The sequence below is a fragment of the Chaetodon auriga genome, chromosome 16, assembly GCF_051107435.1.
Source record: "Chaetodon auriga isolate fChaAug3 chromosome 16, fChaAug3.hap1, whole genome shotgun sequence".
NCBI lineage: Eukaryota > Metazoa > Chordata > Actinopteri > Chaetodontiformes > Chaetodontidae > Chaetodon > Chaetodon auriga.
The window spans coordinates 4,119,240-4,146,450 of record NC_135089.1 but is presented as its reverse complement, the minus strand read 5'-3'; the positions used below and the strand labels follow the sequence as shown (position 1 = coordinate 4,146,450).

General features: G+C 43.8%; 1 protein-coding gene across 1 annotated transcript in view; it reads left to right on the top strand.

The window, feature by feature from the left end:
* The first annotated feature begins 9,897 nt into the window (after nucleotides 1–9,897).
* Nucleotides 9,898–27,211, top strand: part of ngfra (nerve growth factor receptor a (TNFR superfamily, member 16)) — a 29,529-nt gene continuing 12,215 nt past the window's right edge. The window contains exons 1-3 of the mRNA XM_076753082.1: nucleotides 9,898–10,269; nucleotides 13,584–13,746; nucleotides 20,991–21,353. Of these exons, the coding sequence (XP_076609197.1) occupies nucleotides 10,231–10,269; nucleotides 13,584–13,746; nucleotides 20,991–21,353 (565 nt within the window). The 5' untranslated portion in view covers nucleotides 9,898–10,230. The remainder of the gene's footprint in view (nucleotides 10,270–13,583; nucleotides 13,747–20,990; nucleotides 21,354–27,211) is intronic.

The window sequence follows — 27,211 nt, the reverse complement described above, 5'->3', positions numbered from 1 at the left end:
GTTCAGGAAACAATTAAGGGAAATAACTGCACACCAGTGCAGCGAATTCCAGCTCCATTTTGAATGTGTGTCTGTTTCTCAGAAGGTCTCACTCGTTAAATCATTAACCCCACGACTGGAGACCGCAAAAGAGGAAAAGCAACGCGGCTGTATGTGCAAAATTTAGATTCCATCTGCTTTGCAAGTGGCTATTACAAGAGCTATTACAGCGAGGGATGAGAGGAGAGCCCCTGCAAATCAATGGAGGCTTACTGGGTTTGTGGTTTGACCCTGAAGTCGGTTTCACCTTCAGACATTTAGCTCCCAAAGACGGCCGACGAGGCAGAGCGCTGCCACAGCATTTTATTACTGCAGTATGTCAGAAGCACTTAAATAAGATATATATCATAAAGAATCCAAACATCTGCACCGGAAAGAATTAAACTTGAATCAGCTTGAAAAAATGAAATATTTGATGTCGACTGAATGAAATGAACTCATTGAGTTTAATCTAACAAGAAAGTTTCAACCCTGAGCATGAATTTGAAAGTTTAGCTTAAATTTCCAGTTATTGGAGGGAGAAGAAACACTGAAGCGTGTGCTCTTACAACATCACCGCTGTCTGTGTGCAGGTGTAACAGCAAAGTATGAATGCATGTATGAAAGCATGGCAACAGGGTTTGAACTCATATTGATCTTATTTAATGATTTTTGAGCTTTTCAGAGTGTTTTCCAACCCAAGGAGATCAGTAGCTATGCTAGCAGCTCATAGCTCTGGAATATTAATCTCAACAACTATTCAATGGATTTTTATGAAGTTGTTCAGACAATCGTGGTCTCCAGAGGATGAAGAACACCTTTGGTGATCCCCTGACTTCCTCTGTAACGCCACCAGCAGGTCAACATTTATGTCTGTGTAATTGTTTGTTTTAACTTCCTCTGCGTGTCCAAACCTGGACGCTCTGGGTAAGCAGTCGATGGACTCATTCAGATTTTCTTCTCATCTTTGCTCTTTTCTTGTGAAATACTGCACGTTTTTCCCTCTTCATACCCCCAAATGTATTGAAATAAAACAGTCTCAGGAGGTAAAATCACTTTCTGGTTGAACTGCATTCAAACATAACTCGAACCAAGAACTGCAAATCTCTCAGTGTGACACGGAGTCATAAATTGCTTCATTTTAATGGTCGCAAGCCAAAAAGTTTGAGAGCTGGTTCTTAGGCTGCGCATGTATTTTTCTGCTGTGCTACATTAACATGCTAATCAAGGTTATTTTATACATGGCAGGGTCCATGAATTTAGTCTGCCGTTGATACAATCTTTAACATTATATCTGGATGAGTGACTTTAATCTGCTATACGATGCCGCAGCCGCTGGAAGCTGAGCTCTGTGCCTGAATGACAACAACACGAAGGGATGTAAAGAGCTTATTGGGATGCACGTTGTGCAAAGAGTCATGCGATGGCGCTGGCTGGAAAACAAGATAAAGCAAAAAACAAGAACAGGAAAGAAAAGTGGGCGAGTGAATACAGATTTTATGTTTAGGGCTGAGATTTATAGCACACAGACTCACACCACACGCTGACTCACATACAAGCAGACACACACGCTGCAAAGGTTTGTGCTGTGTTGAGGATTTCCAGGACATTAGCAGCCATGCACGCCGGTTGAGTGAACGCGACCGACCTGCAGAAGGTTACGGCCTTTGACCGCCACCAGTGAGACGAAAAACACGGAGGGACGGAAGCACAACCTGACTACACATCTAACAGACAGTATACACAAATGCACACATTAACTGTACATGCTGCATGCAGAGGTAATATCTCGTCAAGATGCACGCATTGATTAAAGCCGCCATTTCTCGATGATAGTATTGAGCTGTTTGTGGAAGTCCAGAGCTCGGTGTGATCACCTTCTGGAAGGAAAAGATGCTTGGAGGAAGGTAGAGGAGGAGGATCAGGTTATCTATGATTGCTATTCAATACCGTCCAACCAGCTAATCGTATTACTCCCCTTTCTGTGCCCCCCCATCAATACTCATCCTCAGTTTGCTCTCAGTCGACGGCTCGCTCTTTACTTGCCTTTTCTCCTCCTCTTTGCTCTTAACACCTCTTTTCATTTGTTTCGATTTCTCTCATGGCCTCTCTCTCACATGACTCCTTGTCTGCCTTCCTCCAGGTGCTTTAGACGTCAAAGCGGCGGTGGCCTGTGAGATCCCAGGATGCTCAAACAGGCCAAAGGAAGCCTTAAACAACAGCGTCCTGCCTTATCCGCAGACATTAAACTCCTTTGATCCCAGGATGTTGTGCCCGCTTGAGACAAAATGTGTGCAAGGAAAGTGAAATGTAAATGCCTCCGCCTGCAGGGGTATTATGTAGATGTCCTATTTCTTCTATTTGAGGAAACAGCTCCAATATAAATGCAATTCTCAAATTTGAATATATTTGAAACGCAATTTGAGCCGAGGAATGGCAGCATTTATCCGCTGAGGCGCCTGACGCGCTCAAAGAGCGGGGAATGTCCCCATAGACGCCAAGGTTTAAAATCACACAACGCCATCAATATTCCATCACCATCACCTTGAGTGATGCAGCTCATCCATTTGGCCGATTATAGTGGTTAGCTGAAGCGTCACCATGAAGAGGATGGAGAACGGAGGAAAGACAGCAGATAAGAACTACTTCTCTCGATTACAGCGGATAAATGGTCTTATCTGAGGCAGTGCTTCACCTCACTCCAGGGAGAGGAGAGGGTGACGGAGAAAGAAACTGTTCTGAATCTCAAATCCGCGTCATTAAACTGATCTTTATTGTCATTTTCGAGAGGAACAAAATGATCAAGGCAATAACGCACACAATCAGATGATAATTAAAGTTAAAGCAGCCCTGTGGGATGATAGAAACAATGATCAAAAAGTTAATAAGATACAGCAGGAGGAGAAAAAAAAGACAAAAGGCAGCCCAACAATTAAAGCATCATCTGGACCCTGGAGCAGAATCAGATCAGTGATCTAAAGTCCACCTTCTGCCAAACTAATCGAGCTTGTTTGATGTAGGTTATCTTATCCACAGCGAGATAAAAAGTCGTCTCTTTTAGCCACTGGGAAATTCCGCGCAACGTTCCCCTCAAAACCTTTTAAATGATTTTCTCATTAGATTTAATTATCAGCAGAGGACCGCAGATGATCTGTGAATGTGATCCTTTCTGCTGACTGTAAAAGGGAATCTGTATTCAGCTACAGTGCACAGAGAAATGTCTATGTGGCCCCCGACTTTAACCATTCAGTGTTAAATGGGCAGCTCAACTTAAAAAAGAAATCAGCCTTCATTCTGGTTTCACACGGGACACAAACTCCGGCCTCCTGGGTGAAACCCCACGGTTCATTTGGGCCTATTTCTTTTGCAGAAAGTAGCTCCAGCTGAAACTAAACTGATAGACGTAGCCTTATTTTCCTGATATTTATTTCCACTGTAAGTCCAATTGTGCTAAATATTCACCTGAAATACATGGATTTTTCTCATGAGTCTCAAATAAAGACACTGCTTTCTGAATTCCCGACGCTGCAGTGGAAACATCTGAAAAATACTTAAGAAAAATAATTTCAAAACTAAACATGAGATGAAATGAGTTGTCAAGCATGACTTTTTTTGGCAGTGAGTGTGTCAGTAAAACGATCTGTTTCCTGAGCGTCACCTGTGTAAATACAACCTGTGTGTGCTGCACCTTTCAGCTTCTGGTTCCCAGGTACATGAAGGTCATCTGTTCTGAGGGGTCACATGTTTTACAACCTGCTGCTTTCATGCTGCTGCCTCTCCACGCCGTGACAGCAGGGGGTCCGAAGGTGAGTCTGGGAGTGAGCACGCTCCGACCGCCGGCCGCGTGGAGACAGAACGAAGGAGAGCACGGGCGACGTTTTTACGACTGTCAAGGAATGTGATGGTGCACCTGCTCAAAGATGTGTCTGTCTGGATTTGTCTGGTTTCAGTCTGGACTCAGATGCTTTACTGCTTTACTGTTGCATGCGGTTGAGTTCAGAACACAAGCCTCTGGAGCCTGCAGAGAATCCACCCACTCATGTCAGGAAATATCAGCTTTCTAACAAGATACAGCCATCCTGCACATGTGCATCAGGGTCATAAGTGCCACTCTGATGGAGGTGCTTTTGTGTTATGAAAGTATAATATTTAAAAATTGCAATGAGTGGGAAAAAATTAAGGAGGAAATCAGGAACTAACTGCTGCTAAAGAATGTCCAGTTATTATGATGGCCAGGACACTGATTATAGTCTTATGATAATTATTGTTTTAGAAGTTGTAATCTCAGCTCACAGCAGATCTCTGGAAGTGTTTTTTTTCTGAGGGTTGAGAAAGTTTTATAGAGAAAAAAAAAAAAAAAACACATTTCGCACTGAGAAAGTTGGCTGAAAAATGAGCGGTTTGCTCCAAAACACCCTCTGGTCTCCTGCTGAAATAACGGATAACCTCTGGAGATCTGGTGTGCAGTCGTGCTGGAGTAAATCAACTGTAGTCTACATTATTGCTCTGATTGGAAAAATAACTCCCAATAAAAACATTCAGCAGAAAAACATCAATACAGATATATAATGCGTGTCATCAAAGCGAGATTTTTAATGGGTTTATGCAGGCCCAAAGCACTAATTTTACTGTGTCAAGCTGGAAAATCAGCCATGGTTTTATAGCGGCCACATATGCCGGGAGGGGATTTATGCATGTTCCTGGGGCTGAATGAGACAAGGCATTAAGACGAGGAGTCTACAGCAGATCTGTGAGTACTTAGGCACATCTGTACTGTGAGCTCAATGCTGATGTCAGCAAGCTAACATGCTCAAACAACAGTGTGTTACTTTACCAGCATTGTCATTTTAACAGGTATAAAATTTACCATGCTAGCTATCTTAGTTTAGCGTTTCAGCATGCATGAAATTTTTGATGATAGTAATGGCGCGAAATGAAAAGTGAAGAGATCATCAAAGTTATCGTATTTCCTTCAAAACTCGTCAAAAAATGTCACTCAAAATTACACATTTCACCCCATGGTGCCACTACAGGAAGAGTCAGGGGGTCACCAAAGTCAGGAGGACCCCTCCTCTACAACGACACAGCAAGAGCTAAAACAACAATCATCACATACAGAGCACATTTATATTGATGAGATGATGCTGATCCTGAACTGATCATTAAATTCTAATGAACAGAATTTAACGTGTTCTGCTGGAGTCTGTAATTCAGCAGCTACTCGGTGCTTTTTTAGTTCAGTCCTTGTTTGTTTCTTGGCATCTCGCGTCTGCGATTTGTGTCCTTTATGCAAACTGTTATGCTGTTAATTCTGCTCAAGCTCTCTGGTGTTTGCCTCCAACTTGGCATCCCACATGAGCGGTGTGGTTGGCTGCAGGTCCCGCTCCTTCACTATGGAATGTGCATTGGAAGTATACGGCTGAAAACAACGCTTTGAACATCCAAGAACAACAGATGAGAGGGAAAGTGCATGATGAAAAGTCCTGAATGTTGACTCCTGCTTTGATTTTGTGCAGAGTAGTGTTTCCAATAAATTGCTCTTGAACTCAGAGAGAAAAATCAGGCTTTGTAAAAATGCAGAGTAAACATGAGTCATTGAAGCACATTACCCGGGGGGACAGTTTCTTTCTCAAACACAGAAACACACCCGCCTTATGAAAATAACACAAGCAGAAATTAGGGCTCAGCCTGCTCAGCGGATCCAAACGCAGTGGAAGTCTTTAATCACTCACATACTGTAATTAGCAGCCGAGTTAATTTATGCTTAACTAATTCACTTAGCACTGCTCGCAGTGAAGAGTGAAAAAAGCTCCGTGATGTGTCTTAGAACATGTAACGCAGCCTTTTGTGCAAGTGCTGGCAGGCTAAATATATCAGCAGGAAATGTTGGTCATTGTAGGGAAGCCACAGGAAGGAGAAACCACGAGCAGCGGCCAAATATTCAAAAACATTGATTACAGCTTGAGCTGAAAAATTACCACGAATTCAGAGACAAAAAGAGTCACAATGCTTTTGCATCTGTGTCTGTTTTACGTGGATATATGAGGACATTGTTGTGAGAAAAGCTCTTTGGTTCTGGTAATAACGCTGCAACAAGGCCTGTTAAACGACCCTGATGGGATCAGCTGCTGAAAAATCCATTTTTATTCTTCTCTTTGAACCTCTGATATTTGAGCTTGACATTCTGGACGTGGGCAATCTTTCAGAGTTAAAGTTAACCAAGGAGAAAAAAGCCCAACCATGAATATGACAGCGTAAAGACAGCCTGCCAGGAGTAAAGTGTACGTTCCAATACAGCTCTGGCTCAAGTCCAGCTTTCAGCGAGTACTTTTTGTAGTTTATATTTGCGGACGGTTTGTGAAGGGTGAATTCAACTCCTCCTCTGTCTTAAACGGCAGCTATAATTCTCGTTTTTAGATGTGTAACCAGTCACAGGTGACGTCCTCTCCCCTGCTTGGCAGACTATTCCAACACATATGGTGTCTACCCTCTTGACTCAATACGCTGCTCCCAGCAGTTCCCTCAATGCATGCTAGGCTATAACTTTATTCAGTGGTCATCCAACTCTTATATCATCCCAATCTGTCACCCCAACCGCACAAACCTAAGAAATCACTGCACTGTTGTAACATCATGCCAGGGTCACACTGTGTTTACGCTGCAGGAGAAGCCTCTTGTCTTGACTCCACTTATCTGTGTCTAAACAGTACAACATCTGTATTTTATGTACCCGGACAAGCATTAAAGAGGAGAAATGCATTCCTCTAGTTCGAATCCTCATCTGGCCTCCTTTAGATCTCGAGCCATGTTTTTAATAAAGCGGTGTTACCCTATTTGTCTTGGTCCTGCAATCAGGACGTGAACGACCAGGAAGTGATCGATTGTGTGGATCATCTATGCTCTGGCCAAAAAAATCCTTCAACCACGTTCAAGGTCGAGCCGACTGTCCGATCGGGATAAATAAATGACTCTCAGCTTTGATTTGAGGCACCTAAAGTGGAGGAAAAGCGTGTGAACTGAAAATTAGAGGGTATATGCATATAAAGGCCTATGATTCCTCTTCACCCAACATGGATGAGAACACGTTCAAAGCCCCTTAAAGCTGAACGTCATTACACCTTTTGAGCTGCAGTACACAGCCTAAACCATGTGCCTCTGTCCGAATACTGTAGACACAACTGCAGGAGGTTCAGCGTCTAACAAAACAATGTATTTGAGTGAAAAAACAATGTATTCGCAGGTTGTTAAGAATCTGAATCATAAGCAGAAAAAACATCAACAAGAGATGGAAATGTGTCTTCAGTGTGACTCACAAGTACGTAAAGCACACAGCAGAAGAGAGAAGCAGCAGATTAAAGAGAAATATAGTAAATATAAAACAGCAAAATACACATTTTCAGCCTCCAAAGTATGGTAGTGAAACGTAATTTAAACGTAAGATGATCGTCACATGCAGCCGCGTTAACAACTAACAGCTGCAGTAAAATTCAGTCCCACACAAAAAGAAAGTGTCCCGGGGAATTTCAAGTGTTGCTGCCCTTGAGTTCCTCACCTTAACGACTTCCCCTGGGTGGCAAGTTGTCCTCATCTAGGTTATGTTTTATTAGTGACCTTGCAGACTGACATGACATTTCCTTTCGCTGACCAGTCATATGGTTGGAAACGTGATATGTAGGGAGAAAAATACATGTATCCCACCAAAGGCCCTGTCAGCACATATCCATATATCCATAACACTACTAATAGAGCTCACATTCAGAGGACATTTTTCTATTTCTGGCTGTTGGATGGATGCATTTCAGCCTAGAGTTGTAGTACATCTCTGCTACACTGCTGTTGGACTCAAACAACAAGATGGCCGCTGATATTAATTATTAGCATTTATTTGCCAGATGAGTCGGAGATTCGGTGGCTGTGGTGGATTGACGTGAGTACAATATCAGAGAAGGCTACTGATGGAGAAGAGTGCTGTCAGAGTCATCAGAATGGGGGATAGTCATTGGTGCTGCAGGGGTGATCTCAAAGGAGGATGTAGGAAGTGGGAGAATTGATGTGTCCCAAGATCAATACTGGAGAGCATTCGGATCTCAACAGTGTAACTAAATCACCTTGTGGCTTCTGCTGCTGCTGCTTCTTCGGGGGCAGCGGCCTCTGCGTCCCCTGGGCCGATGATCAGTGTGCAGGAGGTGGAAGTGGCAGCGATTGCACAGGGAGGAGATCCTGGAAAAGGCCTCACGCAGATAAAGACGTCCATTTTTTGGTAACTACTCATCGTCGCATCGCCTCGGATCAATATCCATCAACACTGGCTTTTCCTTAAGTGTAAAGGCTGAGTACCTCAACGAGCATCAAACACAATTACAATGCTTGGGCGTGCATTAGTGGTTTTGGAGTGGTCGCACCAAATTTAGTATCATCTTAAGAAAATAAATAAATAAACAAAGAATAACTGTGATGCAGCAGACAGTGCTTAATGGATGCACGCCATCCAAAACCTCAACAAACCCCAACATGCTGAGCGGGTTTCCAGAAAGCTACAGAGCAATACCAGACAAAAATAGAATATTATTTAATAATTTAATGAAATAAAGAGATAAATGTCGTGCTGTAGGATAATATTTCTTTAATCTCACTTATGAGCACCATTTACAGCACAGTCATCTTTAAATTGCCGTGTTTTAGTGGATCTACATGCAAAGCGTAGCAGGATGATACAGTAACACGCTGAAGATGAAGCCTTTTCACACACTGAAGTGGCTCCTCTTAGAGAAAGAACAACCTCATCCTTCATTGTTAAGCTCAAGATCACCAGACACAATCTGAGTGAGCTGCAGCTGATCTCAGCTCAGCAGAGTCGCCCTCTTGTGGTGCGTGATGATAACGCACCCTGAGATTGACCGATGGGAATATGCTTGGATGTTTATGTTTCTCAGTAATCGGCGTAGAAAAACATGCATTTGTTTCGCGCAGACATAAAGTCACAAAGTTCATTTAAACAGTCAGATTTTGTGCGATAGATTGATCAGATATGGAGCGTAAGAGAGTAGACAGAAAAATAGAAACACCTGCTGCCCCTGCAGTCACTGAGGTTTCTTTAGTTGTTTGTGTGTTGACCCAGTTCTCAGGGCGAGTTCTGGGGCTGTACAGTGTGGAGGTCTTGTTGTGGAGTGTATTTCATGGAAAGGTGTTTCCAATATTTTGCCTCCCCTATTTATGTCGAGAGGAAAACAATATTAGAAACACATGCCAAGATAATGCAATCCACCCTTAGTAGTGCTAAGACTTTTTGCGCAACAATAATTCATTTAGATTAGGTGACAGACATGTGCAGCATATGGCCAAAAGTATGTGGACGCTTGTAATTCCAGTAATCTGCAGCTGTAGCCGCCTGCACTTTTCTGGTTTCAGGCTTTCCGCCAGATTTTGGAATCTGGCTGCAGGGATTTGCTCCATTTAGCCACAAGAGCATTAGTGAAGTCAGCCTCGGATGTTAGGCGATAAGACCCAGCTCGCAGTCGACGTCTCAGTTCATCCCGAAGGTGCTGGATCGGGTTGAGGTCAGGGATCCGTGCAGCCCAGTTCAGATGATCCCCAGCAAACAATGGAGGCTGGCTTCACGCGTTCAAGAGGGAGAAGTGGGAGGGGGTGTGATGCTGCTGAACGTGTCAGACATTACTGTTGTACAATTAATGTAACTCATGTTTCTGTCACTTTTGAATCAGACCTCACGTGAGATTAAAGCAGGAGAAGCAGGAGAGAGAGAGAGAGAGAGAGAGAGAGAGAGAGAGAGAGAGAGAGAGAGGAGCAGGTTGTATAGACTCACTGCAGTTCTATCAGGGGTAATAAACTGGAGGGTGGACGTGCCCCCTCTCTTCTCTCCTCTCGCCTCCTCCGCAGTGCACTTGCAGCTGAGCAGCACTCCGGACAGGACGGTCTCCTCCTCCTCCTCCTCCTCCTCTTCCTCTCTCTCTCTGTGTTGGTGAGGTGGTGTATGGTGGTGGTGCCGCGGAGGGGGTGCACCGACAGTCGCATCTGACTCCAGTCCAGAGGTCCCGGACGGACGCGTGATGGTGCGGACTCATTGATAAAATCCGCGCCGCTGGAATTAAAATGAGCACTCCTGCTGAGCGGCTCTCCTCCTCCTCCTCTTCCTCATAGCGCTGCCTTCTCTGCACAAGATCTGTTTTATGTGAGTCCAGCAGGCGACACAGGATGACTACTACCTTATCGCTGGTGATTTTGTGCGCTTTGGTAAGTAGTCTTTATTATAACTAATGCGTGTTGCTGCGCTAATACTGCTTTATTACTCTGTGCATGAGTTTGTAGGGACCTTTCGTACTTTGTGATATTATTTTCTAAAATATCCCTTCATTAATATTTCTGTGTGGTGCTTATAATGTCCCAGTTGGAGCTTAGATTATGTGAAGGGAACCTGTGATATTGCTAACTAATAATCCTGCAGAGACTTCTGTAGTGAGTTTCTCTTGACTTCAGAGCTCCTCATGGCATTTATAATCCCTTTTGTGATGCCTGTTATATTTCTGTGATATTTTGGACAGGGTTTAAATGTGTACTGTACCAGTGCTGTGATATTTCCCTCTGAAATGCTACATTAAAGGACCAATATGCTATTTTTTCCTACTAAACATGCAGGCACTGCATGCAACACCAACTGGTTTGCATGTGTTATTATGGCCAGGTTATATTATATTCCCTCCAGCTCCACACATACTGTACACATGCCCCTACATGCACACTCATGCACACACCCACTTCCCTCTTGGTTTTCATCCAGGCAGGAAAAGTTAGACAGCCTTGCTGTGATTAGTTTCTGGAAAATCGAGATTTCTGCTTCACGTTGGGCTGCATCCAGACACCCAGGAGCAGTCTGCTGACAGGCGCCTTGACCCAGACTGTAAAGAGCAGCAGTAATTTAAGTCTAATTTTTAGTTAATTTAACATAAGAAGAGATAAAAATGCTGCGGCTTATGGAAAGTAATTGATTCATTAAATCCGTATCCAACACGAGCTGCAAATAGTTTGGCTAATTCCAACACAAAACAAGTCTGATAATGTGAAGGAGCTGATTATGGAGGACGGTGGTGATAAAGCACAGAGCAGAGGGCACATCCTCCCAGCGCCCTGGTATGTCCACAGCAGCTGCTCTAATTGGGCAGCTCAGTCATCATGTGAACAGCCCTGGATGTGAGGGGACACTCTGTTATGACAGCTGGTTTAAAGGGCGGTGACGGTCGGGTGCACTTTGGTTGAATTAAATTTAGAAATAAACTCTCAAATTGAGCATGAAATTGGGGAGAACACAAACCAAGCATATCGCAGCTGGGTCATTGTATGATTTTTTGTGAATGTGTGTGCGTGCGCATGCATGTTTCTGCTGCTGGTGAACAAATTTCCTGCTGATTTTGCCATTAATCTGTGTTTGAGATAAGTGATATTCCAGAGAGATGTCACAGGAAAGGGAGCTGGCGCAGCAGTCACGGACATGAATCCTTCCCTTGCAGATACAAGAGGGAACCCTCTTGAGGGTCTGGGCTGCACCCAGAGTTCATTTTAACAGATAAAACCTGACGTTATGTCAGTGTATTATCAGTGTTAAAAACAGAGGTTTGTGTAGAAATGCTGCGATAACTGGCTGTAAAGACGGGAGAGATGAAACGCACCTCGAGAGCAAAAGTGGAATGACAGAAAGGGGGAAATCTTGAGCAAGAGGAGCGAGAGTGAGAGAGAGAGAGAGAGAGAGCTGCTAGCTGCTCAGTACATCTGTTTCTGAATGAAAGCAGGGCCAGCAGAGAGAGGAGGGACGAACGAGAGAGAAAGACAGAAAAGACTGAATTGATGTCTCAGCAAATGTGAATTAAGTGGAAATGAGCTTCTGCTTGTTACATAATAAGAGCCACGGGACATGAAAGTGTTTCAGCATAATCATTTTCATTGTTCTGAAACGTCAGGATATGAATTCCTTTTATTTAACGTTGTTGAAGACACACCAGCGGAACAAGCCTCAGTTCTGTTGCCAGAAGAGCTGCGTGGCATTTATATCAGAGGGGACCGAGAGAATACAACAAGAGAGGGAGGGAGAGAAAGAAGGTGGCAACTGGAGTAGATTATACAGATTAGAGAGGATGAGGGATAATTCAATTATGAATGAAAGAAATTTAAACCAAATCATGTATGGAGATATTCATGTGCCAAGAGAAACATGGAGCAAATAAATGTGTATTTACAGTAAAATGTGCTGCAGGTATTTAAAGCTGGAGTGCTACATTCAAGCCCTTGACAAATGACTTCCCACAATGACTAATTAAGCCTGTCACCGTCAGGTAAATCTGTCAGTATTTTGCAGTATAATAGAGTTTTTAAATCTGGTGTCTGTGGCGACTTTCCCACGCCGGCGCACCGGTAGTGATGTGATTTACATCAAGCAGAAAAATCTGGTCTGTCAGAGCTGAAGAGGGGAGCAACCGAAGTGACTGAGCAGTCAACAGCAGCTAACAGTATGGAGGAGCCTATGGCGTCAAAAGCACGTCGACAATGTGTGTGTGTGTGTGTGTGTGTGTGTGTGTGTGTGTGTGTGTGTGTGTGATTACTCTCACTGCCAGAAGGGGGAGTTCTGCACTGCAGGTATTTAAGGCGAAGCTAAAATCTTGGAGTTTTATTATTTAATGCGAAAACAGCTTCATCACCTCAGCAGTGGCCGTGAAGGTTTGCACATTTGTTAATCCCCCAAAATCTGCATGGACACATTATGGGGACTCATCTCATGTTTAAGTTAAAAAAGTCCCACCAAAGTAAACCATTAAATTGTACTATTAAGACGTGTTTTGTGGTTAAAGTTAAGTCAAGTCAAAGCAATGTCCTCCTAAGTGACAAAAAGTGTTTGTTTCTCTGTCTTTGTGAGGACCAGTTTGAGTGTTAGACCTTGAGGACACTTCTGGAAAGTGAGGACCGGTCCCCACTTTGTTATGGTGCAGTTGGATGATGACGTTTTTCTTTTAGCATTTATGGTTACAGTCACATTTAGGCTAACGGATGAATTTACGTAAGGAGTTCGGTGGGAGGGAGTGCTTTCTTTTCCTTTGCAAATCCTCACACAAAGAGGGCAACAAGCATATGTGTGTGTGCGTGTGTGTGTGTGTAGGGTGCAGATTGGAAACCAGGATTGATGTTTGCAGCTACTCTCACCTTTAGACAGTAATTAGGGCGGGCATGTGTATAATGTCGTGCACACATGATTTTATGGTAAGTGCCTCGGCCGGAGCTTGTCATAAGTTTACTATTAGAGCTGATGTGCCTTCAGGAGAGCTATGAGGGCAGTTCAGACGACTGCCATGTTCAAAGTGTGTCTAATATAAGTGGAGACAACATGATTTATGATGAATCCTGATCGCGGTTGGATTTAAGGAACAGGTTGGACACCTGGCAGCAATTTTCATCAATTTGTTTTGCTGTGTGTGTTTAAAGTCACGCTGGCCCTGCGCTGTGAGTTTGTATATGTGTGAGTTTGCTCTGCTCTCATGTACTGCACCGCTGTCCCGCTGTGCCAGGTGGCGTTAGCGTTGGCGTCAAAGACGGAGCGGGCGGTGCTGCTCCCCTGTGACTCCGGCCAGTACACCACCAGTGGAGAATGCTGCCAGGAGTGCCCACCTGGAGAGGGAGTGGTGAAGAAATGCGGCGCCACGCAGACGGTCTGTGCCCAGTGTTTGGACAGTGAGTAGAGATTTTACATTGTTTGCATGTTTGTACGTGAGCATGCACTGAACTGATCAAAACTTCCATTCAAAATGGTTCAAATTAAGACATTCAACTATATCCAATCAAATCAAACATTAGCACTGATTTCTAATAAAGCTTTATACAGGCGTTATATGTGTTTATATGCTTTTTGTAAATATCTGCTTATGCTGAATTTGATGCAGCAACATTTTTCAGACTGGGAAAGATGTGGAATTCTCCAAAAACACCTGTTTGGATCATTCCACAGGTAAACAGGTTCATTGGTAACAGGTGATAGTATCATGATTGGGTATGAAAGAGGCATCCTGGAAAGGCTCAGCGAGGATGGAGCGAAGTTCACCACTTTGTGAACACATGATTGGATAAAGGAGATTACTAGATGGGCTCAGGAACACTTTGGAAAACCATTGTCAGTAAACACAGTTAATTTGCAAATGATTGCATTTTGTTTTATTTATGTTTTCCTCAGCGTCCCAACTTATTTGGAATCAGGGTTGCATAAACAGCGGTGGGTTGCCAGGTTATGAAAAATGCCTTGAGATCATCTCGACAAAATGTCCGTGAAGAGTTTGGACCACAATCCACGTTTGACATTTTGTTAACATTACAACTACAGACTTGATTAAATATTGTACAATCCCTTAATTAATGATTTATTATGATTTATTACTGCAGACATGATGGTTTATTGGAAACTCACAAACGTTTATACCAAAATAGGAAGATTGAACAGAAACGAGCCAAAGGGATTTTCCCTGAAAGCTGCTTTTATGAATGACTTATAATTGACCAAAATTAACCATGGCAACTTAATTCAGACAACAACAACAACTTTATTATTTGGAAATAAGTAAAATCATCTCACTTCAGCGACAGCAGTGTCTTTCCACAAACATAACACCTGCCAACAACCTTCACTGGCAACGATTTTCATCTTTTACAATGTGTTTCCAATCTGCCCTCACTCAGGTGGAAATATGTTTTTTATTTCATTCATTTGGGTGAAGTGACCCTTTAACGTGCAGGAGAAGTAACTTTTAACACCAAGAATGCTAAAACTTGACTTTACAGAAACTCTCACTTCCTGTCAAATGTAAAAGGATTAAATCCAATCTGGAGACAATCAAACACAGTGTAAACACATGTAACAGACGCACAGCTGCAAAGCTACACATCATCATCGCGATTATACACACTCGAACTGATCAATGCGAAGTTTCTGCACTTAAATCCTCTGTATTTACACATCCACTTCTTTTTCTGTGCCTTTAATGGTGGTTTGTGACCTGAACTCCAAACAAAAAGAATGTTCAAGCCAAAACAAACTGCTATTGTCCAATTTTCTCATTTGTGTGAAGTGTCTGTTTTGGCTTTATCGAGTGTCCTCAGAAATAAGGCAGGAATTCTTATGTTTGATGCTTGTAAGTGGGTCCAAATGTGTTACAGCTCGGCTCAGGCTGTGAACCATTAGCACTCGCTCTACAGGCTAGAGCTGGGAGAGGTGCCAACACCCAACATCATGGACAAGAAGAAGAAGAAGAAGAAGAAGAAGAAGAAGAAGAAGAAGAAGAAGAAGAAGAAGAGCCAATGCTGCAAGCACATGTGTTCTTCTCAGCTCAGGGGTCTTTCTGCATCACATTCCTGCAGCTCTTTCTGCCCTTTAAGGATGTCAGAACACTAAATAAAGTATAGGTCACAGGCATCGCGGCATCATTCAAGAGGAGCTGAAGAACTGGGACCAGACACATACATCACAGTCTGCAGTGCCACCTTTTTTTTTTTTACCTCTTAAAAGCACATGCAGGTGCAAATTGAGGCAGTTTGAGACTTTGTGGCCGACAGAGTTGAAATCTAAAATTAGCCAGGTTTAGACATTTGGAGTGCACTCTCCGTTGAACATTGATTGATTGCATTAATCCTTTCAGACAACACATGTAAACACTCGCAAATGGTGCATGTAAACAAGAACCGGATGTCATTTTGAGGGAAATTATAAAATTCTCAAGGAATGGTTGCAGACTGGCACGAATGCTTTCTGTCCAAAGAAAACTGATACTCCGATTATCCTTGAACTTGTGAACTTCTTTGCACAACAGATGCTAATCTCTATTTTGTGTTACGTTATTGAGAATCTCCAGTCTGGCTGATTTCACCCCTTTGAAGTTTTTATTCTTTGCCTCAAGGAACTCAAGAGCTGCAGCAATGGGTACAGGGGCAGCGAGCCAATTCTCTACATCTAGAGCGCGACAGTGCCACAGGGTTAAAAAAAAAAAACCCTGTGAGTCAACCAACTCTGTCAAACAGTCAATGTTAGAAAAGGTAGCGGCGTGAAATTGACAAAAATGGGTCTGTGTGCAAAATAAAAGAGAAATAAAGTGGACTTCTCATGCTTTTGCGTCAGTGTTGTTAAAAATCCAGTCACACCGGTGGATGAAGAGTGAGCGAGCAGCGTAATTAACAGTCATCATCAAACATTGCCAGACTGGAGCAGGAAATTGGTTGAGTGGAGTCGAGGTGCCTGGAGTCTTTAGAGAAACATGTCGCAGCTCCTCAAGCGTCTGGACTTTATCTTTGGTTTGACGTCATGAAGAATTAGTCTTGCACGTCATATTCCTTTTCACATTCCCGTCGTAAACGGCGGCAGACGACGCGTACATGGTAAACCGCAGCTTCCTATAATGTGGGCTGGCCCTCAGGACTGCAGCTCTGATGAGCCCCTTTCCCCTCATCCCCCACCCCTCCACACCAGAGAATCCCACTAACTCTTGTCGTGCCTCCTCTTTTCTCCACTCTGTACTCCCTTTTCTCATCCAGCACCCCCCTCCTCCTCCCCGCCTCCTCCCCGTTGCTATGACTCATCGTCTGTATTAGCGGATAAAATGGTATTAGAGAGCCAGGCACCAAAGGGCACGATCTGCTCATTCATCATGCATACTGTTACATCAGTGCATCTTTACTCATTTGATCCAGCTAATTAAACCATATTGAAAAGCCTATTGTGCCTCTAACAGTGAACAATTATCTTGCTCTGCAGTACAGGAACGGTATTCACTGCTGATAAACACTCAACAATTAAGCTCAAATACCCAGGAGGTTGCACTTAATTTCCGGTGCGAATGCATTTTCATTGGTTTCAATATTGTTTTTGTTTCTGCAGATAAAATCTTAATGTACCTGAGGCCCACAGGAGAACATACACTAAAATAAGGCTGGGTGGGATTTATGTGGAAGATGGAAGCTGAAACACTGACCTCACCTCAAAAACTAAAGCTATAAATATATTCTCTAAAGTGCAGAAATGAATAATTGAAGAGTCAAATTTCAACACATCCATTTCCTGCTTCATGGTAAATATGGGTGAATCTTTACTTACCACGAACCCCCTTAATTCCCCACTTCCTGTCAGTGTAACCCCCCTCTCCTTCACGGCCTCCCGATCCCGACTTGGGACAAGTGCCAGCGTCAGCAGCGCTGAAATATTTATCAGTCTCCTCCACTTTTCTCTGCTGTCATGGGAGACAAGACAACCGGACCTGCCTCACTTAGTGAACCATTCAGAAAAAACTTGCCCTGCAAACTGATTGAAGATCTGAGAGGAAAAAGGCAGAGCCTCACGAGTCAATGCAGCGTTTAAGAAGAGCCCTGCTGGCTGACTGGACCGGGGATCACTGGGGATTTAGAGGAGAAAGGAAAGTACAATCACAGCCTCGTCTGGTGAAGGCTGACACAGAGCACCGAGAACCGCTTCCAGCGTTGGATCTTGAGGGATGAGGAAAGGGGAAAGGGTGATTTTCTACTGGCAGGTCGTCTGTGGCAGCGGAGGAAGCTTTCTCCATACATGGCAGCCCAACAAGGCAAAAACCAAAAACCCAGCAGAGGATACAAGAGAAACTGTTGATTGTTAAATTACAACTTCCCTCCTTTGGTCTCTTAATAATAGCTTTGTTAATATCCTAAAACACCTGTTTCAAATTAGGAAGGAAGCTAAGTGGACCAATAAAGCGGGGCGATAATTACACACAAAAATGTTGCACACTGAAAGACAGAAATAAAGCCGTCACGCAGCTTTTCAAATGTTGGGAATATATCCACGGTCGGCAAAAGGTCAGGAAGAAAATGGTGTGTCTGCCGAAAACGTGGACGCTGACACGCTGTGGAGTGGGAGAAATGGCCATCCTCACTAAAAGCTTACACCTAAAGTGCTGATTGTGGAGATCATCGGGCAGTTTCAAGGCCCTCCACAGCTACATTATTGATGACACTAATGGGGCAGAAGCGCATCAGTGTTTTGAGGGGGGTCTTCACGGGCTGAAGGGGCACCTTTTAAGTGCGTCATCCCCCCGGTACGCAGCCACATCTCCCTTTACCAAAATCCATTTTTACTGCCGAGCTGTAAACTGACGGCTGAGACCTGATCATCGCTCAATTGGGGACAATTAGAAAAAGGATCATATTTTATTAAAGAAGACACTCTCCACCTGATTCTTGATGGCCTTTTACCTTCTTTTTTTAGCTCCCAGATGAAAGCGCTGACACATAAATTAGACACGCACAAACCACACACACTCCTCTCCTTTGCCTGTTGAACCCTCGGTGCATATGGTCGCATTTAGACGTGTTTACGCACAAGGACTGGAAAGGGGCTCATGCATGCAAACTAAAATTAGCAAGGAAGCCTGTGCGCTGTGGGATAATTGAAATGAATGAGGAGAGCTTTACCGGTTGAGCCTGACTGCAAAGAAAACAAAGGCTTCAAGCTCACAAATTCAACCTCTGTGGTCTGTTATACATCCAGGTCTGGATCGTTCAATCAGTGTCTCACTCTTCCATCGCTTCTGCCTCCGGACAGTAATAAGAGCACAGAGTGACGACGGACAGAGAGAAGGAAAAACACTGAATCTATTGGCGCTTGTGTCGATCCAAGGAGGAAACTGAACTCACTTACATCCCTGACTGCCCCGTTTCCCCTGACCCTTCCCCTTCCAGTCGTAGATCAGCACTTCCTCAACACTTTGATCTATAAATCATGTGTTTCAGTCTCAGGTTGGACTCACTGGACCACCCTCAAAGCCTGCTTCAAACAAACAGTCAGAGACTCATTCGAGCAAATCGAGCGGCCTCTCCTGCTTTCTGCACACTCCCTACCTGTCTCTAAATCATTACCTCCGTCTGCTGCACTCAGGCCGCCTGTATAATGTGACAGCCCTCGTCTACGGCTTCTTAGCTGTGCTGCTGTTTACAAGGTGTCCCGAGCTTCAGTCTGTGCCAGTATTTACATGCCAGAGCCGCTTACAGTGCAAAGCAAGTGCTGGGACATTGCTGAAGTTCTTTTTACACTGACAACATGCTGTTGCTCAACACGACACCCACTAAGCAGTTCTGATGGAAAACACACGCGCTCAGGCGCATGCATACGCAGATAAGAGTTGTGCAAAATTCACAGTATTTACAGTTACAGCAAATCCCAATGATTTATTTCACTGTGAGACAGCGTGTTCAAGCAGCGAGCAGAGTTTAAACCAGTGTTAACCGGCTGCATGCTTCATTTAGTGAAAGACAGAATGAAACAGGCAGACTCTGGTGTTCAGTTAAGAGTTTACGGAGCTGTTTCTGCATGCATTCTTGTCTCATAATCTCATTTTGTGAAGTGTTTGGGCTGGATGGGTAGATGCTAAACTTCCTGCTGCACTCTGCCAGCCTTACAATGATTTCTGCATGCAACGTCCCACATTGTGTCATCTCTGTCTGATCTTTCAAGGTGACTGCTCTCATGTTAATCGTGCCACAAAAACAGTAAAATGGGATTTGGAGAACAGTGAAGCTGCCTCTGAGCTGTTCTCTGCTCCCATCTCATTCAACCAGTGAAACACACTCGTACGACACACACTCACAGACCCCCTCTCTCTCACTGTATGCATAATTCAGCAGGCATCCAATTATATCTGAAAATAATTCTATATGAACATGCAATATTAATAGATTACTTTGTGCCCTTAGGAAGTCTCAGTGTAAGAAATAAGCCAATTTGAGGTCATCACTTCCTCAGTGATGAACTCTCCCAAACCCTCCTGATGCAGACGTTCCTGGAGAGCAAATCTGAAATGTTTGAGGTAATTGAAAAGCAGCAGGCAATTAGTCAGCGCAGATTTTACCTCATTCTGTTCAACAGTACTCTCCACAACTCAACTGTGGTCTATCTGGTTTGCTCACAGTTATAAATCAACAACAGAAGTGCAGAACAACATTTGTCCAGCTGAGCAGTCTGAGCCCTGCAAAGCTCTGGGGATGGTTACTTTGGAGTCTAGATCACTGTAAGCTTCACGCTGTCACTGTGAGGTGAAGACTACAAGAGGTCTAGTGTCCCTGACCAAGACATAGTCCAGCATAAAACCAGAACTTGTAATTTTCATACTTTGTTTATTCTACAGATGAAGCAAAACAAACAAACTACAGTTGGTAATTAATGAGGTGTGGAACCTCTGGATTTTGTTACCAATGGACAGAGACATGCTAGCTGTTTCCCTCTGTTTCCAGTCTTTATGCTAAGCTAAGCTAAGCTAAGCTTGTGCAGGCTGAAGCTTCATATTTAGCATGGCTTCAACAGTGCTCGATGCAGGAACAAAATACGTTGCATCAATTTCATAAAAGCACTGAATTAATCATGCGTATGTGACTTATGTTCATGTGTAGATGAGTCACATCACTATGTGAAGGAAAAATGTGCACAAATTTTATTCACGCACCTGACAAATGACTTGTTAAAACTCCCGAAAGCTTTTAAATATACCCAAGGGATGTCTTGATGACTTTTAAACAGGTTTTCACCATCTCTGCATCAGTGAGAGCATGTCGATGCATCTGCACTTCACTCCGTGTGTATAACTGAGATTAAAGTAGTTTACTCAGCGCAGCACAAACACATTGGGATCGATATCGTAATGAGCACAGCAGGCTTTTGACTCGCTCCCCAACAAGAGCACCTTTCTTGTCCCGGAGCACAAATCACTAAGAGCCCAGTGGATCAATGTGTCCTCCCTTCTAATGAATGTGCAGTAAACATGATTAATGTCATTAGACTCACTGTTTATCCTCCTGTTTATCTCCTTGTATTTCCTGCTCTCTTCATCTTCTAACCTCCTTCACTCTTTACCCCGTCTCTCGTTTCCTCCCTCTCGCTTTTCTGTCTCTCGTCCTTCGACCTGTCCTTTCATCTGCAGGTGAGACCTTCTCAGAGAACTACAGTCACACAGAGCAGTGTAGTCCTTGCACCGAGTGTACCGGCCTGATGCGGATGGACACGCCTTGCACCGACTCCAACGACGCCATCTGCGTCTGCAACTACAACTACTTCTTCGACACGATGTCGGGCCAATGCGCGCCGTGTACGGTGTGCCCGGCGGGCCAGGGTGTGTTTGCGCACTGCGAACACAATCACGACACGGTGTGTGAGGAGTGTTTGGACGATACCTTCTCTGACCGGGAAAGCTCCCTCGACCCCTGCCTGCCCTGCACCATCTGTGATGAGGAAACTGAGATACAGCTGGCTGTGTGCACACCAACCAGCGACTCCGTCTGTCATAGTAAGTCTGCCACATGCTCAGGTCGCTTTCACACCTTTAGTTCAGGTAACTAAACGTAACGTAACTCGATACAGAGCAAAGAAAAGAAAGACCATTTCTTGTTCACACTGACTCATTGCAAACAAACAACTCATCTGACTGACATCATCTTGCAGCATCAGCATTGCACGATGACTCATCATGTAGGGAAATTTATACTAGAGCTGAAAAGATATTTTATATTTTATTTTAACAATGATTCGCCGTATTTTTCCAAATACCAAAAATTCTCCATAGTTTCATCTAAATGCTGACGATTCTCTGCTTTTCTGTAACAAATACGATTGGTAAACCAAATATACTTTGGTTTTCAACTTTTAATTAGGCAAAAAAATTTAGCAAATGGACCAGAGTTTAATTGAACTGAATAAAAACAAGTCAGAAGTGAAAGCACCATTAAATAGAGACCAATTACAGCCCACATACTGCACGCTGGTTGCCAGGAATTTCAAAGCTGTGTTGAAGCCATCATATATGTCTCACTCACAGTCAGAGGTCGTCGCTGGTCAGGTTTTCAAATGGCAGGAAGTTGAAAGCTTTAGCATTAAAAGGTCAAAGACTGCTGCAGTGTCAACACAGCAACAATGAATAATCTGCTCTCCCACAAAGCAGAAGGCAGCGTGCGAGGAGCAGAGTTGAGCTCGGTGTATGAGGAAGTTCCTAACCAAGGAAGCTGTAAATTTTCTCAGGCTGGACGAGGCATGAAATCGAAATCATCAGGGGGCTACAAGGCTCAAATCTGGGAGGGAAGAAGTCTTAGGCGGCATTATTGTCAGTTTCCTTCATAAAAATCTGCTTTCTTTCTTTAAACCAACATCAGAGAAATGACGACTATAAAATAAGGCTTGAAATCTTCAGTAGTCACAAAAACAACCTTTTCCCAGCAGCCTAACCCTGACTTCAGGAGAAGTTTGTCTTCATGGTCTGTTCCTGGGAACTGCGCTTTTCCTTCCATGTTTGTTTTTTTTTATACAAACTTTGACCAAAGAGGCACTTACGTTGTGGAGTGATTAAATGCTTCGAAGAGAGCGCTTAATAGCAGGAGCACTTGCTAGTGCAGGGCCTTTTATTGATCTCCTGTGTGCATTATAATTTTTAAATGAACAGTTTTATGAAGGCTTTTGATATGTATGGAGGGCTTTAGCCTTGAGCTGCAATATCTCTCATTGGAAGGCTGACGTGGTCAGGATTTCACAGCCTCAGACGCTGGCAGGTATTTGGACCTACCAAGTTAATGAACCTCAAAAATCAACACCCTGTTGTAGTACAGCGGATGTGGTAGCACCGCACAGAGGGTGCAAATTCCTCTTTTAATAGACTCTAATAGCACTGACAGGCGGTGGAGAAATGGACTGGGGAAAGATAAGAACGGGAAAGGTAGATGAGGTGGAAGAAGGGCTCATAACGTAGACGATGACTTACTACCTTTCCTTTCACGTCTACCAAACACCATCAAATGTGCTACATTTAGATTATTTTATCATCAATAAATCATCACCACCACAGTAGTTCTGAACACAAACAAGAGAATATAACATCTCAGCTACTATTGGATTGTCATGAAACTTGCTCAGACAGTCATGGTGCCCTGACTTTTCCACTAACGCCAGCACAAGTTTGACATTTGTGGTTTGGAGTTAAATGTCTCAAAAGCTACTGGATGGATTAGCATGAAATTTTGTATACACATCAATGTCACCCTCAGAATGAATTGTGAAAACTTTGCTGATCCCAACTTGTCATCTAGCACCATCACAAGATAAAAAAAAATGTATTTGTTGAATACTTTGCTTTATGAACTAACATCCCCACCAGCACAGCTTTGCTGTGTGGTTTGTATCAGCTAACATGTTAGCATGCTAACACACTCTACTACACTCTACACCTCGGTAACCATTATTAGCATTAGCATGTTAGTATATATCTCTGAGAGTGTTTTAGCATGCTGATATTAGCGTTTGGTGCTCATAGCGCTGCTGTGCCTTTTTACAGCCTCACAGCTGCACAGCACGGTCTGAGTTTTGTTTACAATTTTACATGATTGAGTGGAGTTGAAAGACGATGCAACAACAACAAATCAAATATTTGTTTTCTTTCTTCTCACTGCAGAGCATGGACAAATGTTTATTGCACAAGTCAATGTCCACATCTGTGCCAGCTCAAGCTAAGATCAAATTTCAAGCTTGTTGATTGCGGTTCATCACACAGAATAGAAGCAAAGACATGAGGAATAAAAAACATCCCTGCAGTGTTAACATTTCCTCAATCATGCAACAACATCCTGGAAACAAGGGTGTAACCAAATTCCACATGTTTTCCAGATTCCACATATATCTATCTAAGATTTACACTGCACAGGAATGTAATCTGTTCCTCAGCAAGGACGGAGGACGCCATGCCAACTCGGAAAGACCCGTGAGGCTTTAATGTGACAGAAGTGACAGCAAAACAAACTGCACCCTATGCCCCCTGAAACACCCAGAACGTCTACTGTATTCTAGACATATCTGGTGTGCAGTAGGTCACAATACAGCCTTTTGCTGCCCGTTTTGCGCCCACCCATGCAGCTGGTGTCACCTCTGACCTGCCTTGTCCTGAGTAATAGCTATGTAGCAGCAGCAATGGTGGTGACTAGAGACGGCACGATAAGTGACCTTGTGGGACGTCTGTTTGAAATGAGAGCTCTGTCATGCAGGCTGTAGTCACATGTGTTGGTGATGATGTTTCCAGGCCCTCCATGGTGGTCTATGGTGGCTCTGCATGCAGATATGTTTTCTGCAGCAAAGATCATCCAGTCTGCGTATTGTTTATGTGAGGAAAATATTTTTTAATTGCTATCCTGCTGTCTTTCTCCCCTTCTGCACGTGGTAAGAAAAGATACGATTGGGGGTATATTCAATTCCCTAAGACCCCAGTTCATATCCAGCTGTCACCAAGTGTCAATTACACGATACAATGACAGAGACAGCAAGAGAGAGAGGGGAAGAAATAGAGATGGAAACAGACAGACAGAGCTGCAGCATATGCGCTGTGCTGGTATTCTATGCTGAGGAGTCGATATGAGTCCTGGGATTACTTCTGCTCCTGCTCAGGTTTCGCTGAATGACCTCTATGAGCACCCACGCTCGACTGCAGGACACACACACACACACACACACACTCACACACAGCATAGTCCTCTCCAGCTTCAGACACACAAACACTCTTTATGAGCATCCAAAATCAATACCGCTGATCGCAGGCTAACACGGCACACGCACGCTCTTCCCCCTGCCAAGTGCGCTTTAACTTCTACATTTTTCATTAAACTCCGGACACGGCACATGTGTGAATCCCTTTGATCTGAAATTGAAAACACATCCTGCATCTTTTATTGACAGTCTCTGTCCGCTTGGCCCCGGCAGAGTTTTTCCAAAAGGTGCTGTTCAATCTCCGGTTGAGAAGATTTGCATTAAAAGCGAAGTGTCGAGCGTCTGTTTGAGTGTTTGTCCTCCGGAGCGAGAGAGCGAAAGATTAAAAACACAGATAAAAGCCGGCTTCTTTTCTTTTTATTACCCTGCTCATCGCTCTCTCTCCTTCCTCCCCCTCTCTTCATTTGCTCTTTCTATCTCTTCCCACAGCGGCCCTCGAGTGGCTGGGCTAGCAGAGTGGTGGAAGGTGGCCAGTGTGCATTCAGTTCCTTCACCGCTGCAGTATAATTACTCCTGCTAATCAGAGCACTTTACAGCAGCTTCTCTGTTCATCTGCACCCCCTCCCCAGTCGCTCCTAACACTCTGCCTCTCTGTCTGCCCTCCCCTCCGCTCTCCCTATTAACCCTCCCTAACAGAAGACAGAGAGCTCACTTGAATAATTTGTAGTACGTGAGTGTTTGATGGATGTGTGCGCGCCAGGCGACAAACACAGAGGAAGCTTCAGATAGAGGCTGAGCTGGGACAGAGGAAGAGTGTTTGGCGGCTGATAAAGAGGGCATTGTACATGTGCTGCGCCTGATAGTTGCTCATCTCCACCCTGACCTGGCAGAAGCCGAGACATCAACCTCCGCGCAAGACCCTGGGGTTAACTTCACCATAAAGACCTCAATGGCTCATAAAAATTAAATCTTTTTTTCTCCCCCTCTCGTCCACACCCCGCCAATAAACACATCTCCCTGCACACACAGCCCGATGCTCATAAAGTCCTGGGCCAGTTTTATTTTGTTTCATGAGTGTTTTAAACCCACTGAAGCCAAAATGAAATTGTTAAAGCTCCACCGCCGCCTTTAAGCTCCCATTCTGTTCCAGCTGAGGTATGCAGCCTCTGGAGCCCCACGTTTATCCTTTGGTCTACAGCCAGACGTGTTTTCTGCATCAGCCCAGAGAAATAGAGAGAAAGAGGGGGAGTTACAATAAAGAGGTAGTGTACTGTAGTTAAGCTGTTCCCGCTCTCTGTGTTGAGTCAGTGCTATGTGAAGCAGACTCTCAGGAGAGCCGTCATTTTGGCTCAGAATGAGAAAGACAATTTACAGCGAGTCCAGAGGTGCGACTGATGCATGTGAACGTCTGCATGGAGACAACATTCATTGCAGCAAAGAGAGGCACTTACAGTAGTGCAGGATGACTGATAGCCCAGTTGGCTAAAGGAGAGGCCGTAAAGATTGCAACTTCTTTGACAAACTGTATATAAGGCCAGACCGTATGCACACTTTCACTCACTTTCACACCTTCCATTCGCAATTTATTCTATTTGCGTGCTCATGTTGCATTGCTAATACCATTAGCCTGCCCTGCATTAGCTGGATGATGTATGGCGGAGCTGAGGAAACCTGACTACATCCCAGGAAAGGTCAAGAAATGCCTGTAATACAGACAGCCGTGCTCCACAGCTCTGAGCGCTCCCTCCTTTTAGACAGATCAGAATCAATAGCCCTGCTTTAAATAGATCTCCGCATTATTTCTGTGTTTCTAAGTATGGCACGCACATGTGGCGTTTTTTCTGTCCGTGAGAGATATTTTTTACCATATCAGTAAACCAATCCGCCCCACGGGAGGCAGGCATGCCCCGTCATCACCATGCAGAATGACAGACCAACGTGGACTCTTAACGATCAACAGAGGTTTTTCTAATATGTCCACATAAGTTGCCCGTCAAGGTCCCTTCTGACTATTAGAGTGAGTAACTGTGTGTAAATTATGCAACAAATCAATGTGGAGAAACTTGACTATCTGCCATGTCAGTGAAAAGAGGATATATGTGTGGACAGCCTTTGGCCGTGATGGTCCACTGAACTTTTTTTCCCCTTCATCTGACCACATTACTCATTTAATTTTTGGGGAAATTCCAGTTGGTCAACAAAACAGTTAAATAATGGGACACATAAGTCTCTGTCGGTCTTAGCAGGTGAACAAAAATGAGGTGACAGCTCTTAGATGTTATTATAATAACTTAATTGGCAGCATTTTAGGGTTTATTCATCAAAGTTTTGAGATATCTACCTCCAAGATTTATGTTGTTGCTTCAATAAAGTGAAGGTGAATAGAAATTGTGGTGCTTAAAAGCATCAGAAGTGACATTTAAAACAGTACTATGTCTTTGCAAAAACAACATCCCCAAATACCCAATATCACTGTCAACAGGAGTCTATTCATACAGACTATTTCTTTGGCTTAAAGTAGTGCCAGCGAACACTGTGACAGACAGTGAGGACTGCGGATTATCCAGAGTAACCGCGACATAGTTTCTGGAAAGACACACTGCTGCTGAATTATTAAAATGTAATTTTTCAATGCTGTCAGCAGCACAAATGAAATTTCATTCACCTCCAGTGAATTGGGGCGGATGC